At 39.8% G+C, this 20103-nt stretch overlaps 1 protein-coding gene across 2 annotated transcripts in view; it reads right to left on the bottom strand.

Moving 5' to 3' along the window:
• The window catches only part of EPHA3 (EPH receptor A3), a 508285-nt gene that overhangs the window by 6157 nt on the left and 482025 nt on the right, over positions 1–20103 (bottom strand). For both annotated transcript variants that reach the window (XM_077294091.1, XM_077294092.1), the window contains exon 16: positions 10806–10961. In XM_077294091.1, coding sequence (XP_077150206.1) covers positions 10806–10961 — 156 coding nt within the window. The remainder of the gene's footprint in view (positions 1–10805; positions 10962–20103) is intronic.

The following is a 20103-nucleotide window of genomic DNA, read 5'->3' as shown; positions in this document are numbered from 1 at the left end:
TGACAGGACACATTTACACTTCTCCTACAATAAGGAATCAGTGATCGTCCCAGAGTCCCAGCAAATGGACCCTCACCTCACCTAGCTTTTGTATTCAAAACGGTGAATGGGTGTAAAAAATGCTTCTCCTTGGAATAGCCCTATAGGCACTAACGTGAAGCCAATGTCAGGTGTTCTCCCATTCACCAAAATCAATCATTTAAAAAAGAGGGCCCTTGTTTTCTTATAAAACTGATTTTTTTTTAACTTCATATATACAGCATTTAAATACCCCTGACAAAGCAGACTGCGAAACAAGAGTGAGCCATTGTATGGGCTATCTAAAAACTAGTCTGAATCTTATCCTAAACTTTTCATTATTTCTTGTCCTGTGATTGGATTTCAACAGTGGAAGTATCCATCTTTTATGCACACTTTAGCATGCCGCATCGCTTGTGATATACCTTTACTTGTATTTCTTGCATAATACACCTTATTGTTACTTGACACTCTTCTTATCTCACCCATGCATTTTTTCTGTGTCTAAATGGAAGCCCAAAGGTATGAACTGGGATATAAACTGGTGTGCATGCAGCGTGTAAGCGCATGTCCACACTGGCCACTGAACAGAAAAAAACAAAGACAAAAACATAATGATTAATTACCCTGCGGTAAAGAAATAAACAGCATAGTGCATGAAAATAATATACGGTACTTAGATAACATGTTTTTTCATTTAAAAAAAATGCAAAAGCCATCCCACCACTTCACGGTGACCTTGATTGGAACAGTCCTAATTAGTGTGTGGTTGTCCCAATCACGGTCAACGTGGAGTGGTAGGATGGCTTTTGCATTTTTTTTAATCAAAAAAGATGTTATCTAAGTACCGTATATTATTTTCATGCACTATGCTGTTTATTTCTTTACACCAGGGTATTTAATCATTATGTTTCTGTCTCTGTTTTTGATGTTTTCTATGTCTGCAGTATTGTATGGATTTATATGTTTTTGTCTTACATATCAAGACCAGTTTTACTGGTTCTTATATTTGCATCCTGCATGTATACAGCATTTGAAAAAAAAATAATAATTTGAACATCTGCAATAATCAGAAATATATCCATACAGCCTCCAGGATATACTTATTAATACAGGTACCTGCTGTATATTACACATTATCAAGTGAATGGGTAAAATATAGAAAAAAATATGTGCATTCAGCTCAGCTCTCAAATACTTTGTTAGATCCATGGGAACTGTTCAGAGGAAAGTCACAGTAGAGAAGCAACGGATGTGACTGGAAATGTTAGTAAAAATCCAGCCCTTGATTTCCAGTGTGAACAAAACCAACAACTTTTATTGAAACGTCCAAATTAAATTCATAGAAACATTTAGAATCATGAATAAGAACCACACACAAATGCCGCTTTGAAGCGCACAGGTTTTTGCTACTATCTCCAGGATGTCCTGCTTTTTTAATATTTCTAAGATTTTAATTTGGATATTTCATAACATTTTTGGTTTTTGTTCACACTGGATTTTCACTGACTTTCCAAGTAAATGGTTACACATTTCTAATTAAGTATCCCATAATTTAAAGGAGGTTGGGAGATAGATAGATAGATAGATAGATAGATAGATAGATAGATAGATAGATAGATAGATAGATAGATAGATAGTGATGAGCGGGTGTACTCAATGTTCGGGTTTTCCCCAGCACGCTCAGGTGACCTCCAAGTATTTATGACTGATTGGAGATTTAATTTTCATCCTGGCAGCTGAATGATTTACAGCTACTAGCCAGGCTGAGTACATGTGGGGGTTGCCTGGTTGCTAGGGAATCCCCACATGTAATCAAGCTGGCTAGTAGCTGTAAATCATCCAGCTGCCAGCGATGAAAACTAAATCTCCGAGCAGTCATAAATACTTGGAGGTCACCCGAGCAAGGAGTACACTCGCTCATCACTAATTATAGATAGATAGATAGATAGATAGATAGATAGATAGATAGATAATAGATAGACCTATAGATAGATAATAGATAGATAGATAGATAGATAGATAGATCTATAGATAGATAGATAATAGATAAAAAGATAGATAGAAAGATAGATAGATAGATAGATAGATAGATAGATAGATAGATAGATAGACAGATCTATAGATAGATAATAGACGGATAGATGAATAATAGATAGATAGATAGATAGATAGATAGATAGATAGATAGATAGATACTGTAGATAATAGATAGATAGATAATAGATAGATCTATAGATAGATAGATAATAGATGGATAATAGATAGATAATATATAGATCGATAGATATATAGATAGAAAGATAGATAGATAGATAGATAATAGATAGATAGATAATAGATAGATGATAGATAGATAGATAGATAGATAGATAGATAGACAATAGATAGATAGATAATAGATAGAAAGATGGATAGAAAGATAGATAGATACATAGATAGATCTATATATAGATAATAGATAGATAGATAATAGATAGAAAGATAGATCTATAGATAGATCTATAGATAATAGATATATAGATAGATAATAGATTATGTATAGATAATAGATAATACTGTAGATGGATAATAGATAGATAATAGATAGATAGATAGATAGATAGGTAGATAGATAATAGATAGATAGATAGATAGATAGATAGATAGATAGATAGGTAGATAGATAATAGATAGACAGATAGATAGATAGATAGATAGATAGATAGATAGGTAGATAATAGATAGATAGATAGATATATAGATAGATAGATACTACCCCAAGAGAAAAAAACCCTGCACCCTATGCCTTTGGTCTTCCATCACAGCTGTATTACGGACCTTGCACTGAGGGTAATGAAGCTGTATACCTGAGGCCTCATGCTGTGTTCTCTAAGTCGAGCAAGTTTAGAAAACAATTCAATCATTCTATTTAGGTAATACCAAATAAAAAGCCATCTCAGGAAAACCTCGGTAATCTCTCATCAATGCCATGCATGTTTAGCGAGATTACACTTTAATGAGATACTGATTTAGACAGGAAGAGTTTTACATAGTAATTTACTTAAAAACTCATCAGATAATTATTCTTGTTAGCAGTCCACAAAAACGTCATGTTTTCATTAACTCTGCAGACTAACCCTTTCCAGCCCAGTCTTCTCTTTTTCGAAATAGTGGAAATGACAGCCCCGTGGATTGTTCCCTATGTCACTCTATACATATATACTACAACAATGTATGTGTGCAGCGTTACTTCCCCCACAGTAAATATGCCTTTATATGCACGGTTCATACAAGGGTACATTACCTACTAACAGCTGTTTAGGCAACATACTGTGGTTCAAAGAGACCGAAATTCTGAAATCAGCAAAATTAACCCAAATTACTGTCAGCCCAGTCTCAGAATAAATGTGAATCCTATACTATCACATTAGAGAACTGTCTAGATGGCAAATTCCTAATAATGTGCACAATTAGTACAGGAATTGCTTTCTCTGTCTTCAGGGGTCATCAGAATCTAAAGCAGAACTTCAGGAGAAAAAGGAAATCCCCACGGTTTACCAGATTTATTACATTTTGTAGTGCACGTCCTATTTACAGTATACTATTAAACAGCCTAAATATATAAAATAGGAAACAAACATTAATCATGAAGTAGATTTACATCTCTTGTGAAAATTACCACTTGAGCAATTCAATAAAGTCTAAATCCACCTTCGAAGTCCTCCATCAATTTTAGAAGAGACAGTTGCATGAACTCATAATCCTGTTGCAACTAAATCTTTGAACACCTGAGTATTTCAATACTTAGGGTACCGTCACACAGTGCCATTTTCATCGCTACGACGGCACGATCCGTGACGTCGCAGCGCCGTATGATTATCGCTCCAGCGTCGTAGACTGCGGTCACACTTTGCAATCACGGCGCTGGAGCGATGCCGAAGTCCCCGGGTAACCAGGGTAAACATCGGGTTACTAAGCGCAGGGCCGCGCTTAGTAACCCGATGTTTACCCTGGTTACCAGCGTAAACGTAAAAAAACAAACACTACATACTTACATTCCGGTGTCTGTCCCCCGGCGTTCTGCTTCTCTCCACTGTGTAAAGCACCATAGCCGGAAAGTAGAGCAATGACGTCAGACGTCACCGCTGTGCTCGCTTTCTGGCTGGCAGGCGCTCACAGTGCAGAGAAGCTGAGACGCCGGAGGACAGACACCGGAATGTGAGTATGTACTGTTTGTTTTTTTTACGTTTACACTGGTAACCAGGGTAAACATCGGGTTACTAAGCGCGGCCCTGCGCTTAGTTACCCGATGTTTACTCTGGTTACAAGCGAACACATCGCTGGATCGGTGTCACACACAACGATCCAGCGATGTCAGCGGGTGATCAAGCGACGAAAGAAAGTTCCAAACGATCTGCTACGACGTACGATTCTCAGCAGGATCCCTGATCGCTGCTGCGTGTCAGACACAACGATATCGTAACGATATCGCTAGAACGTCACGAATCGTACCGTCGTAGCGATGAAAATGGCACTGTGTGACGGTACCCTTAGTGCGGGAATGATCACATGCGTGCTCTTTTGACTTCGATAACAGCCCCATTTGTCTGGGAAGGCTTTCCAATAGATTTCAATATATGGCTGCATTCATTGAGCCACTGGATTGAAGCTACAATAGGATAATAGGATCCTCAATACACCAGAGAGATGCCCACTGATCACTAGATACTAGATCCTGCAACCCTTTCTTGAAAGAGTATGAATAGAGGGGTTGTTAGTAGTGATGAGCGAGTATACTCGTTGCTCGGGTTTTCCAGAGCACGCTCGGGTGAGCTCTGAGTATTTGTGACTGCTCGGAGATTTAGTTTTTGTTGACACAGCTGCATGATTTACAGCTGCTAGCCAGCCGGAGTACATGTGGGGGTTGCCTGGTTGCTAGGGAATCCCCACATGTTATTAAGCTGGCTAGCAGCCGTAAATCATGCAGCTGAGGCAAAGAAAACTAAATCTCCGAGCAGTCACAAATACTTGGAGACCACCCGAGGAACGAGTATATTCGCTCATCACTAGTTGTTAGGCCTGCACATTTCTGCTCTGTCCAATGTTTGAGACTGATGGAGATGACAGATGACAACCTGACACTATCTGTAGGTTCCACAATCCTGATGACAGGTTCCCTTTAACATGCTGTTGCACACCTGTCCCAGGTTTCCCAGGCTCTGCTCCATTCACCTCGGTCTGCTGCCCTGTGTTGTGCTCCATGTCGTATTTTGCAGGTTGCCCAGCTTGGCTCAGTGACATCACCTATTTTGGCCGTTTAAGGCTCATTAGGATATACATCTGTGCTTTAGGATTGAGATTACAGACTCTAGATTGGTGTACTCCACCTTCTGCGCACGCCATGCTTTACCTGCTTCTATCCCTGCCAACTTTAACATCATCCATCCTGCTGCTCCCAAGATTTTTGAATGTGCCACGACCTGGCTCCCCATGTGCCATTCTGCCCTCTGCACCCGCGGTTCATGTACCCACCTGGACCTTGGGTTTAGTAGGTCCATGTCACAAGGTGAGCCTCACACAGGTACACCCCTGGGTCACCTCAGACAATCAATAAATCCCCCATCTACACTGCTGCCTGAGATGTTTCAGAGCTAGTGGTTCACCCTGGCATCACTTGTGCATGTCACACTCTACACATAAGCTGCTGTTGTTCTTCCACTTCACAAAAAAAGAACTTGCATTGCAAAAGCGCCTGTGGTAACACGGCTGAAGCTTGATAAATAGTGATGAGCGAATATACTCTTTACTCGAGATTTCTCGAGCATGCTCGGGGGTCCTCCGAGTATTTTTTAGTGCTCGGAGATTTACTTTTTCTTGCCGCAGCTGAATGATTTACATCTGTTAGCCAGCATATGTACATGTGGGGATTCCCTAGCAACCAGGCAACCCCCACATGTACTTATGCTGGCTAAGAGATGTAAATCATTCAGCTGCGGCAAGAAAAACTAAATCTCCGAGCACTAAAAAATACTCGGAGGACCCCCGAGCATGCTCGGGAAATCTCGAGTAATGAGTATATTCGCTCATCACTATTGATAAACACGCATTTGTAAAGATGGGTTTATATGTCAAGATGAAGTTGCTGAGTCTCTGAGCTCTGGTTGTAACTAAATTGAATTAATCCATTAATTAGGCATGTTACATATAGAAATGACCTGAAGGCTGGGTTAGCGGCACAGTGTTATTTTCATTCTGCATGGCTTAAACTTTCCAGTTGATCCTCTGTATTTATTAATCATTGCATCTGACACTAAAATAAGCCTTTTCCTTCATTCTTCTTCTATCGCTCACTCGGTCAGCGCTCAAACTGCTTAAAATCCATTTTTCCCCTAAGGCCTTCTCCAAATCTTCTGCCTAATCCTGGACATAGAGTCAGTTCATTACATATTGATAACGCCTTCATATAACCATGATTAGTCATCACGTTAATCAGGCTAGACTCATCCATATAACTGGAAGTGAATGGAAAACTCATTAAGTGAACAGGATAGATAACATAACAAGAAGAATGGACTGCGAAAAAGGTTTATTATAAGAGGTGGAATTATAAAAGGAATCTATAGCGGTGTCCAGTTTACTGGTATAGAACAGTGGCAAAAAAACAAAAGCACAGACTAAAACACTGAATTCTACTTGAATTTTAGAAAAATCTGCAGTCACCAAAATAATGATTTGTTTGTAACTCACTTCAACATCTCCAGCCGCCATTTTTGTGAACTCAAAAGGACCATCAAAAGCTTAAAGAATAAAAAATAAATATCCTTATACTCCCCTTACCAATCACCTCTTTGTCTCCTCTGCTCACCGTCACTTGTCGGTTCCTCACTACATATTGGTTGTGCCAAGATCCCCTCTGATGAGGCCAAGGACGGTCCTGTACATGTGCGTGAGAAGTCACGACGCATGTTTTGATGTAAAGACACACTGACCTTTCTCCTGCTTGCAGATTCAGTGATTTCAGTGCGAGTGGCTGTGATCAGAAGATATGGCAGGGACCAGACAGGTGGTGATGAGGAGCGGAGAGGTCGGAGAGGTCAGAGGTAAGGTAAGCACACAGATTTTTTTTTTACATCTTATGTTTATTATGCTCTGTGGTCTACAAAAACCCTGCAACGTAATAATGGACATTACATTTGCAGAGAATAACTTGAATTTTCCAAGAAAATCCACGTGAACAGACAAATTCAAATTTTGCCTGATCCGCTCACCTCTAGCACTGACCCAATAAGTAGAACCAAAAGTGGCATAGAACCAATTAACACAACAAAAAGGGACAATTGTATTTACTTGCCCAATTTACAGGATGCAGCAAACCCATGTAATAAAGATGGAGGCAACACAGGTGCAGAATACTGATGAGACAATCACTCACTACCTACCAAATCATGGAGGGGGTGACTGCTTAATATTAAAAGTGCATACAAAAAAGGCTTGTATAGAGCACTGGTCACACATGTAGTGCAGTGTCTGGCTTACAGCCTATTGGTTACGCCCATACTATTGGATTAGGCAGGCTGCCCAGCACTATATGAGTGCACCCCACCAGGACAGACACCATAGTCTACAATGCCAACATTGGAAGGCTTGGCTGAATAAAAAATATAACGAGCAAAAAAAAATATGATATACATATATGAGGTATTGGTTGATATTTTGGCCAAAATATGCAAGTTCGCATCCCACATCAAGGGTCCTCACACTTGCGAGTACCTACACTAAAATTAAAAGCAAAGCCACAGAAAACAATTAGAATTTCCCCCAAAATTCAACAATTAACACAGCAAAACAGGGCAACAGTATTTACCTGCCCAGGTAACTAATGGACTATCAGGATGCAGAAAGCACTTAATAACACATAATAAAGATGCATCCTGCAAATTTGGCTGTGTCAATTCTTGATTTTTCTGAGACTTTGCTTTTAATTTTACCTAGAACAAAAATCTGCATATAACAATCAAAAATGCTCATTTATCGGGTGAAATTATCTTTTGTGCACTGCAAAAATCATCACTTTCGGTAATGCACTGTCCTGTGTAAACAAGACTCGCACAGCTGAGAACTATGGCAGCCTATGCGGACTGAGCGAATTATAGATCACTCAGTGCACATCGCGTTTACTTTGGTCTGTCTGTGTAAACAGGCATGTAAGGGTACCGTCACACAGTGCAATTTTGAACGCTACGACTGTACGATTCGTGACGTTCTAGCGATATCGTTACGATATCGCTGTGTCTGACACGCAGCAGCGATCAGGGACCCTGCTGAGAATCGTACGTCGTAGCACATCGTTTGAAACTTTCTTTCGTCGCTGGATCTCCCGCTGTCATCGCTGGATCGTTGTGTGTGACAGCGATCCAGCGATACGTTCGCTGGTAACCATGGTAAACATCGGGTAACTAAGCGCAGGGCCGCGCTTAGTAACCCGATGTTTACCGTGGTTACCAGCGTAAAAGTAAAAAAAAACAAACCGTACATACTGACCATCTGATGTCCATCAGGTCCCTTGCAGTCTGCTTCCCGCTCTGACTGTGAGCGCCGGCTGGAAAGTGAGAGCAGATCACAGCAGTGGCGTCACCGCTGCGCTCTGCTCTCAGTGTACGGCCGGCACTGTCAGAGCAGGAAGCAGACTGCAAGGGACCTGACGGACATCAGATGGTCAGTATGTACGGTTTGTTTTTTTTTACTTTTACGCTGGTAACCACGGTAAACATCGGGTTACTAAGCGCGGCCCTGCGCTTAGTAACCCGATGTTTACCCTGGTTACCAGCGAACCTCGGCATCGCTCCAGCGCCGTGATTGCAAAGTGTGACCGCAGTCTACGACGCTGGAGCGATAGTCATACGACGCTGCGACGTCACGAATAGTGCCGTCGTAGCGATCGTAATTGCACGGTGTGACGGTACCCTAAATCACCGCTGATCGGAAGTGTCAAGGATAAAAGCTAGGGGGTCACGCAGATCCCACCACTGTTACCAGTTTGTAACAGATGATACCTGTGACATCAGCCAGATCTCACCCCTGCCACCAATATGTCACGGAAACGTAACTCCTCTGCCTCCAATCATCAGGACAATTACGCAATTGAGTGACGAGTGGAGGACTAGGCCGTGGCTGCTTCCACTACTAGGTCAGTTATTGGGGAACTCACAGTGAGCGTATGGTATTTACACCTCCGATTCCATCGCATGGAATATACACTGAACAAAAACATAAATATAATACTTTTTGTTTTTGCTCCTATTTTTCATGAGCTGAACTCAAAGATGTAAGATGTATTTTTATGTACACAAATGGCCTTTTTCTCTCAAATATTGTTAACAAATTTGTCTAAATCTGTGTTAGTGAGCACTTCTCCTTTGCCGAGACAATTCATCCCCCTGACAGCATTATTGTACAGGTGTGTCACATTTAAAATGCCACTCTAAAATGTGCAGTTTTACAGTTTTGGGGAGGTCCGTGAGGTTTCATAAAACCAGTCGTTATCTGGTGTGACCACCATTTGCCTCACGCAGTGCAACACATTCGAGATTATCAAGTTGCTGATTGTGATCGGTGGAATGTTGGTCCACTTCTCTTCAATATCTGTGCGAAGTTGCTGGATATTTTCAGGAACTTAAACATGCTGACGTATACGCCGATCCAGAGCATCTCAAACCTGCTCAATAGGTGATATGTCCGGTTTTTATGTTAGCAATGCAAGAACTGGGATGTTTTCAGCTTCCAGGATTTGCATACAGATCCTTGCACCTTCACCCACTGGAATTCTCTGGATTGGCGTATGCTGTATGACTGCATGTTCAAGTTCCTGTCAATATCCAGCAGCTTCGAAGACACCCATTACAGGTAGCATATGGCTTCCCAGGTGCAGTTTACAGAGCAAAAGGAACAGAGCTATGAAATTTTATATATCTAATCCAGAAAGGTAGGCAGTGTTTATAAAAATATACAAAGATGATGGAAAATGGGAACAAAGCAATACGATATATACAATTGCATAAAATAAAAAGGTGTCACGGTTCCACCTCTCAGGGTGTCTGGGATGCATTTACTAACAGCTCAGCGGTCCAATCAGGTATAGGGGTGTGCTGAAGCTTTCAGTACAGTGATTGACAGCTTGACCATCCAATCTGCTACAGGGGCGTGCTGGGCTTTCAGTGTGATGATTGACAGCTCAACTATCCAATCTGAGACTGTGAGGCGTCGGCTGTGTCATGTGTTCATTATTCCACTTAACTAAGCTGAGTTTCCCAGAATACTGCCAGAAATAATGTAATGCTGGTCACTTTTCACGGCCTGACATGCACATTGATCAGCTGTTTGAAGGGGTTGCAGCACAGATCAAATCCAATCAAGTAAGAGGGGGCAAAAATAGATGTATAGAAGTGAGTGGGAGGTTCACTTGACTGTATGGCTAAGTTAAAGGTGCACCGAGTGACTGTGCTTGGTTTGAACAGGTTTTTTCTGCTTAAGATTCCTTTTAGGATTCTAATTTACCAATAAATGCCCCATACATACTTCCTAAGCTCTAAAAATAATTTCCACAAATATCATTATGTTATACTCTGCAGATAACAAATATCAGCCAAGATATTCTAGGAATACTGTTATTTCTTTATGTTTTACAATGTATTACAATCCAAGTTTGAGATTCACAATGTGTCTATGATCTCTATCAACAATGTAAAAAACATTTTTTACGAAAAGAGCAAAATGCAAGTAAAAAGGAAAGATTTAGAACAACTTACTCTAAAGATATTTTTGCAATAGTTTCGCAGGAGCTGTAGCTAACTCCTGACAGTATGTCCTTGCACTGTCCAGTCTGCATGCTGTCTAGCCAGTCTCCCGGAGCTCGGTAGGTGGGGTAATCAACACTGTTTTGATCTAAAAGTAGATTTGATGGTCTGTAAGAAAATTAAAGAATAAAATTATTTAAAACATACTTTAAAGGCTTTTCAATAGTTTGGCAAAATTCAGTGCTCCATATTGTTCTTTGAGTATATTGATGAACCAAATGGGCAGTTCCTCATCTTCTCTTGAGATTCTTAAAAATTATTTTGCTGGGTTAACAATTGTCTTGCTTTTGAAGTTTTTTTTTTATTTTGATAAATGGGAAAACCAGATAAAGACTACTTGTCTCAGACTATACCTAAGGTACTGACCACTGTGAATACATATCCAGTGTTAGGCACACCACCTTATGGCACCCAAAGACCCTTATTGGACTAGGTCATTGTCATGGCTCAGTTTGGGGATTCGATCCAGTGACCCTTTTACTTCAAGGTGGATTTGTGCTTAGGAGTTCCAGCCCTTTAGCTAAGGGATTTACCCTACTAGACTTACACCACTTATATTCTTCCTGTGTTTCTGTTTGTCTACCTTCCCAGCACCTTTTCCTTTTACCACTGTAGGTTTCTGGTAGGTTATTCTAGTTTCATTTATTTTATGGTTCTCCTTATTATTCCCTTTCTCCTCTTTTATGAACGTACTTTAAGTTTCTCACCCTGGGTCTTTGTGTCCACCTGCACCCCTTCCTCTCCTCTTTTCGGCAGTGTGTTGTGGACTCCCCATGAGCTCCTCACGAGGAATGAGAAACCCCTTGATGGCCTTTTAGGGTGTCAGGTCCAAAGTGGTGTTCTTAATTGGGATTGCCTACTCTACAGGGAACAGTTGGGTGTAGGCACAACGCCTCTCTTAAGTAAGTCCTCCTTTCTCCCTTTACTCGTGTGTGAGTATGGTATGAGCATAACACTAATTCACTCATCCATCTGTGACTAATCCATTAAAGAAGTGAAAATGTTGACTTTTATGGATAAATCTATTTTCCTTCTGCCGAGTAGTTGGTACGTGATCAAATTCTTATTTCATGCAATAAAATGCTATTTAATTGTTTAAAAATCATACAATGTGATCTTCTGTTTTTGTTATTTTTAGATTCTGATTCTCACAGTTGAAGTGTACCTACGATAAAAATTACAGACCTCTCCATTCTTTGTAGATGGGAAAACTTCCAAAATCGGCAATGTATCAAATACTTATTTTACCCACTGTATTTTGAAAATTTAGTTTCCAATTTTTCGTTTTTTTCATATTACGAATATGGATATAATCCTGTGATTTCCATAATTACATGACTTTTTCTCTTTGGTGTTGCAGTTTTTCGTGTTGAGGAATATAATATAATAAAAATGTAATCTAATAATTATTCATAAAACGAAGTTGTCCTAAGTTGTGATTATAAACTTTCGGCCTATGAAATGTATATGTAAATCTAGACTATTATCTGTTCTTCTTTTGTTTATGGATGCGTTAGAATCGGGCTACCATCTAGTTTGTTTATGACCTTGAAAGCAGAGGCTATTTGTTATTTTTGTAACCTTTATTATGGTACATCCTTCATTTATTTGTCGTGTTCATATCCATTTGTTATATTATCCTGCCATTTCTTCTATTGTAAAAGTTATAAAAAAATAGATAAAATAAAAAAGAAGCATAATTAAGTGGGAAAGAAAATAATCAGCGACAAAATTTTGGTTCATTGAGATCCAAACAAAACTCCGTTATAAGAACACACAAAACATCTTGCCGTATCTCCAGCTACCTGGACACTTGGAAGTATAACACAGGGGGTGTGATACCAAGGTCAACTTCAGTCTAACATAGTCAAAACTAAACATTTAGGTCTTGAATTTTATGAGGTTCAAACTCAATCTATTTAACATTCATTACATTCTTGCTCACAATTGTTTTAGGTGTTCAAATCTGAATCTACGTAATTAACTTTTTAATAGAGTTTTAACTGGATCTTAATGGATCTTATAATCACTTTTCCCATTGGCCAAGCTGCATCTATATTTTCTGTTTTCTAAGTTCTGTGGAGTAGGAATGGGCTAACTTTGTCGATAAAAAAAAATAAAAAAATATATATTTTCCCTCTGGCAAAGTTTGAACTGGTTTTATGTGCTGGTAATATAACACCAAATAGCTACTGCTGTTAGCTAAAATAAGTGTATCACCTTTGGACTCATATATTTTGCTGGCAATACGTCTGTGATTCCCAGGACATTTTTGAAGTATTTATGAAGTGTTGCAGTAGGAAGGTATGTAAGGTTCTACCTCCGTTTTTTTCCTATTTTTTTTTTATTTCACTATGCAGAGTTACTGATCTTTGATTCTTTATCTGATGCAGGAGTCTTTAAAATAAAGACATTTGTCTTTCTGAATTGAAGAAAAACAGATTCCTCAGATTAGGGATTTAAGTAGTCAAAGTTAGTCTTTACGTTCATGACTTGGATCAAAGTAGAAATAAAAAAGAAAAAGGAACTTACAGTAATTTTAATGTACGTAACCTCTGAATTACCAGTGATGTGAAGTATTATTTTACTCTTTCCAATGTTCCTCAGAGAACTCAATGTAGAAATTGGTTATTTCCCTCCTTGGAGAGGACATCTGGACAGTTTATCAATAAGAAGGAATGTGGTTATAGCAATGAAGAGTCTGTGATGTTTCCACATATGCGTCAAGGGAATGTTGGTCTTCAAGATCATCTGCAGTCATCGGCATTTTTCGGACCAAGCTCCCAGTTAGGGGTCTAAACTTGAAATTTATGGACCGGGTGATGTTCACCATGAGCTCACACTTAACTAAACAAATTAGATGGGTTTACTTCCAGGCAGCTGTAAAGAAGTCCCGCCGTTTTCCACCTGATCTTTTACAGCTTTTCATAAATCAGTACCCACTAGGCCACAGACGGCAGTCATTAAAAAGACATCATGGAAATTACATATCTTCTCAGAGGAAAAGGAAAAAAAAAAGTCTCCACCCTTTTCCTCTATCAGAATATGATATATCATGGGTGTGTGGTAGATATAAACGATGTGTGGTAGAAATGAACAAATGTAGTAGTCAAGACGGTGTATGAAGTGCCAGATAGAAGCTATACGAGTCATTGGAAGAGATCACTAAAAGAAAGATTTATAGTTCTTGAGTTTTTGTTGAGGACTCTTAGGCTCCAAGGAAATCACTGAGTCTAAGAACTATATTTGGGTACAATTAGTAGCTAACTTCTTAACATTGAAGGAAAAGACAAGTCATGGTTTTGGGCTGTGCTAACCAGAATGAGGATCTTTGATTCAATTAAAAAAGGAACCGTTTTTATTCCACAACGTGTTTTCATGCTGGACTGGTGTCTTTCTCAAATGTAAAAAACAACTTTGGTTCATTTTTACATTTGAGAAAGATACCAGTCAGGCGTGGAAACATGTTGTGGAGTAAAAGATCACTTATTTTTGGATCAAAGATCTTCATTTCGGTTAGCGAGGCCCAAAACCATGAATTGTTTTCTCTTTCAATGTGGTCTGTCAAGTTCATGACAAAAACATCCCAATGATTTCAATAGATGACAAATAATGCGGTAAAAATAAAAATATTTGATATATCCCACCTAGCCCGTCTTGGTAATGGTCAGTGATAGGTAGCATATAGAGCAAGGATGCACGGGCTGTGTCAAGAAAAATGAACCATAAGTAAAAGGTTGAAAAGTAGAAGGCAAGCAGCAAGCACCAATAAGTTATGTCTCAACTTTTGTAATGGATTGTTTACTATTCATTGAATGCACCCTCAGCCTTAAAGCACCACTCCAGCATTTTTTTTATTTCAGGCTTGAAGAGGTGCTACTAATCTAAGTTCTCTGACCCTAATCTTATACTAACAGCCCGTCGGCTTCTGCTCTTCCCGACGCTGTTCTGGTTCCATCTTGTGATCATAACTTCTAACTGACCATAAGTCAGAGGTAATGGTCCCAGGTAATAGTCCTTTTATAGCCCTTCTAGCCATGATACTCATGATTTATGGCAGAGCATATATCACTTGCATAAACAACACCATTAGCAGTGTTGTAACTGGCATAGGATACGTGGACCCTCTGTGGCCATCAGCCCTCAGGCCTTGTGCTAGCACCCACATAGTGGAATCAACAAAGAGCCAGCACTCGACTGAAGATGGAAGTTGATGGTGCAAGTGAAAGGAGTGCCAAGACCCCAAGAGCTCCAGGAGAATTAGACCACTGCACTCATCATAATAAAAGTCAATTTTGCTGAAGTGAATCTTTTTATTGGAAGTGAAAACGAAATAATAAGGCAACAAAAAAGTTTTTAACGTTTCGGCCACTCAGTGGCCTTGGTCACAAATGATGCCTCAGTAGGTTATTCGTATAACGTCTTATGATAATAGAGTAGAAAACTCAAAATTAAAGGTGGCCCAGATTTCCCAGATATTGGGGGAAGGGGCTTTTTAATTCAATGGTAACTGTCCAGGACAGCGTATCAGTGATTTTAAGATCTCTGTCGAGTGTTAAATTGTCTTATTAGTCATAGGCCCGTGTCTTGTAATCCTGTGGGACCCAGGGGTGGGTAGTGGAAGTAGAACTCTCCACATTAGTTTTAACCCCTCAGTGTAAGGTGGATAGGCCTATAGAGGAATAGATTGGTGGCGCAGTGTGAGCGCAGTCCGGGGCCGGGGAGACCGTTTGGTCGGTCCAATGTGAAGCGCCGACACGGAACGTGTCATGGCGGTGGAGGCGGCGAACCGCCAGGAACCGGGAAATCTGGGCCACCTTTAATTTTGAGTTTTCTACTCTATTATAATAAGACGTTATACGAATAACCTACTGAGGCATCATTTGTGACCAAGGCCTCTGAGTGGCCGAAACGTTAAAAACGTTTTTGTTGCCTTATTATTTCGTTTTCACTTCCAATAAAAAGATTCACTTCAGCAAAATTGACTTTTATTATGATGAGTGCAGTGGTCTAATTCTCCTAGCACCCACATAGTCAGTGTTCCACAGATACCGAGTTACAATCAAGATATTCTTCAGTAAGGAATGGCTCTTATACTTAAATCTGCCAAAAAGGGTAAATATATATAAATAATTTTAGGAATAAATTAACTGCAATATTTCTTAACAAATATTTTAAACACATAATCAAAACTATATAATGGCAATGAAAAGACAAGGAATAAAAGTTAAATTCTGAGGCTATTTGGCACGAAAGTGAAATAAAAAAAAATAGATGTGTATTAAAGAAGACTTAGAAATGCTTTGCAGATGTTGCCAACTGCGGGAGTGGGGAGGTCCCATTTATCATTCATTCTCTGGAACACTTTACTGTTTAAGTATACCTCTGACAATCATAATAAATAACCAACTTTAGGAACTAAATATAACTGAATATGCAAAATGTACGTATATACCGTAAATTAAAAACTGTTTTCTATCTGTACAGTGGCAGTCTGCAACTTTGACTCTCCAGCTGCCCCGGGAGGTTATAGATTACGGCTCTCTAGATAAACATTAGGGTCTGTAGCCTGATTGACTGACTGACCTCGGGCCCATAACTTGGCTACTTCTTTTGAGGAAGGGACGGTCATCTGAATTTATTATGGTTGCTTATATATCATCATATTCCACAGCGCTTTATGGACATCATCATCATCACTGTCCCTACTGTTACTCACTATCTAAATTCCCAATCAGTATGTCTTTGGAGTGTGGAAGGAAACCGGAGAACCCGGAGGAAACCCACGCAAACACTAGGAGAACATACAAACTCCTTGCAGATGTTGTCCTTGGTAGAATTTGAACCCAGGACCCCAGCGCAGCAAAGCAACGGTGCTAATCACTTCTCTTCTGATTAGGTGAAATATTTTAAAGGGAACTTCAGTACATTAAACATGTAGTATGATGTATGGTCAACGAGGTAAAGCGGCGGAACAACTAAGCAGATTCATTTATTTAAAGAGAATCTCACACACCAAGCTATGTATACAATATGCACATGGAGCTCTTTCAAAGACAAGTCCGGCAGTACTGTTACATGGCCGGTCAGTTTCTCTGTTACTGAGAATTCAGTGATTGAATTAATAAGCAAATGAGTCTGAAGATATATGTATAGATCTGAAGCCTCTGTCACTCCAGCTCTATTTCCTGACCACCATCGCCTCCTCTTGCTTGATGGCTCCTTTTCCTGAAGTGACACAGCATATAGACTGTCAGCCAAGCAGAAGGAGGCAGTACTGGGTGGGGAAAAGAACTGGAGTGACAGAGGCTTCAGATCCACAAATAGTTCTTCAACCTCATTTGCATATTATTTCACAATCATTTCTTATTAAAACGTATTGCTGGACTTGTTTTTGAAAAAGCGACATGCACATATAAACAGTTTGGGGGTGAAATGCTACTGACAGATTCCCAGTATTTAGTTACTACTCACTGATTGACAGCTATCTCTGTGTACATACCTTTACACTATCGATCATTAAGATCGCCCACTAGATTCCTAAGCCCAGTGCGAGCAGGAATAAAAATGAATGAAATGCAAGTTATACTAAATCTTTTCCAGTATAACTTTATATACATCTGTGCAGCTCCTCCTGCTCTTGCTCACAGATCAGACTGTGTTTCAAGTACATGTTTCCTTTAAGGCTTTTAAATTGCATATAATCTTTGGATTCCCAATCTGAGGATCAAGAGTTTGATTAGAGGGATCGGACATTCTCATCCCTACATAGAGCATTATATTAAATATTAGGTCAGGTTAGTCACAGATGTCTCTTAAAGAAAGCTATATTCCACAGGCATTTTTGCTAGAAGGGTTCCTTGATGGTCAGCTGATTATGAAATGCCCCACCTTCAAGGACCTTCAGTGATTGTGAGGGAACCCAATAAAAAGTGCCCGATTTCCTTGCAGCGCCACTGGAGGAGAGGTGAGATGACATATTTAACACTCCTGGTAGCCATTTCCATTTGTCTAACCGGTGAAGGCTCTCAACAGGGATCCCTTACATTAATTTATAATTCCATAATAGGGTATGTTTCAAAACTAGACAATACAGTCAAAGTATTTATCAAATTACTGGATATTTTCTATGGGTCTTGATCCTTAGCCATACTTATACCCCACTAATTATGGCCAAATGGTGTCTAGGAAGATGACAGAGCTTCAGTATTAGTGATTATGAACACAACCGTGAAAATCGGATAAGCGATAGCCATTGTTCTGATGGATAGAGCTCATCCCTATATTACTCTATGAGGCTGTACACGTCTGTTTTTTTTTACCTCAGACTGCAGACTGCTTAAGTCCGAGGAAAAAATTGCACGTGCAAAAGTTGCATCCGAGTATCAGATCACACTCTGCCATTCATGTCTGTGGGTCCGTGAAAAAAATTGGACTGCACTTGGATGACACCTGAGGAAATCGAATCGCACTCTGATCAAACTTTGACCAAACTCTGATCAGAGTGTGATTAGCATAATCGGACAGATTTTCTTAGATGACTAATGGTCGAGTTCAACCATAAATTTCATTGAGTCAGCACTGGTAATTTACTCTAGTAATTGCCATACTGATGATAATAGTTTTATGGTTACTTAATGCCTCGCCATTTGTCACATGAAAATAATTTAATTTTATTTTGTATAGACAGTTAAATCAAATTTTACATTCTCCTATCTACATTCTTAATGATACAAAACATCCAAAACGAACATGTATAAAAAGTCTGAATTTTCAAATATAATTTTGTTAAAAAAGAAGCCATTTTTTTTCAATAGTTGGATGTTATGTTTATTTTTTTTAATTCTGGAAAATCTAAGACATAGAAATGCTTTCTACCAAAGATTGTTGAGAGCGTTGAGTGAGCTTGGCTTATAAGGCTATGTGCACACGTTGCGGATTTTGCGTTTTTGGACACGCAGAATTGCATCAAAACCGCAGTGTAGTACAGTAACAATGATAGTCAATGGGAATTTGAGAATTGATGTGCACACGTCACATGTCAAATCTTTGTGCAGAAACGCAGCGTTTCTGCGCCCATTGACTATACATTGAGTAAGGCAAATCTGCACATCAAAAACTCATGATATTCCGCAACAAATCCGCAAGCATTTTGGCCTGCGCTTTCTGCCAAGAGATGCAGATTCTGTGCGGAAAAGTCCTCAGGCCAATCCGCAACGTGTGCACATACCCTATGTCTGTTACGTAATGCATATTACCATTGACAGACAAAAACTGGGAAATGACTGGGTCCAATATTGGAGCGTAAAAATATAAATACCCAGTCTATCCTGAAAACCTCATTAATTGCCTTTAGGAAAGTTCAGGAAAGTAGTCTTGGGAGATGTGAATCATAAACTCCATTTGCCTAGCAGGATGATGCTGTGACTCGGTAATCTATAATTGCCCTATTAGGAATAGCCAGGGGATGATTTACAGAATGGCTTCTCACATGCCAAACATCATCCATCAAGAGCTGCTCTCGAGTCCCCGCATAGCAGGTGGCAATATGGAGTAATTGTACAAGCTTCCATTCTGCGTGAACATAGCTAAAGCAGACAAAGCTGTAGCGACAATGATATTTAAGTCAAGCACAAGTATGCAGCAATGCGGTGAAAGAAGACTGCTGAAAAATAGAAGAAAGTGATCTAAAAATATTACAGTCTGATTCAAAAAAAATATTCCAAGTTTCGTAGAAAATAAAAATACTATTTAAATTTTAAAGGGCCCTATTAATTTAAAGGGCCACTGTCACCCCCCCAGCCGTTCTAAACTAAAAGAGCCACCTTGTGCAGCAGTAATGCTGCAGTCTAACAAGGTGGCTCTTTTAGTTTTTGATTCATTTAATACCTCAATAAAGCGTTTTAAAAATTGGCCACAAATACCACATATTGTACCTGGAGGCGGTCCGAATCGTCCTCTATCAATCTCCCAACTGCCGTCACTCTTCTCTTCTGGGGATGTGGTCGCCGCCCCCTGCGCGCTGTTGCTTCTTAAATCCGGCGCCTGCGCTGTGCGTGCCTGCCTGGGGCAGGCGCAGTCTTCATTGTCCGTCATAGGTCAGATCCAGGGTGCCTGACTGTGCCTGTGCGGGCAGTGCGGCCACCCTGTTCCTGAATCCCCGCCCCGCACTGTGTTATTCATTATGCACAGTGCGGGGCTGGGGTTCCTGGGCATGTGCACTGCGCTTGTCAGACGCTCCCCCAGTTCC

Source organism: Ranitomeya variabilis, chromosome 3 (genome assembly GCF_051348905.1).
Source record: "Ranitomeya variabilis isolate aRanVar5 chromosome 3, aRanVar5.hap1, whole genome shotgun sequence".
NCBI classification, from domain to species: domain Eukaryota; kingdom Metazoa; phylum Chordata; class Amphibia; order Anura; family Dendrobatidae; genus Ranitomeya; species Ranitomeya variabilis.
Note: the sequence above shows the minus strand (reverse complement) of the source record. Positions and strands in the feature narration are given on the sequence as shown.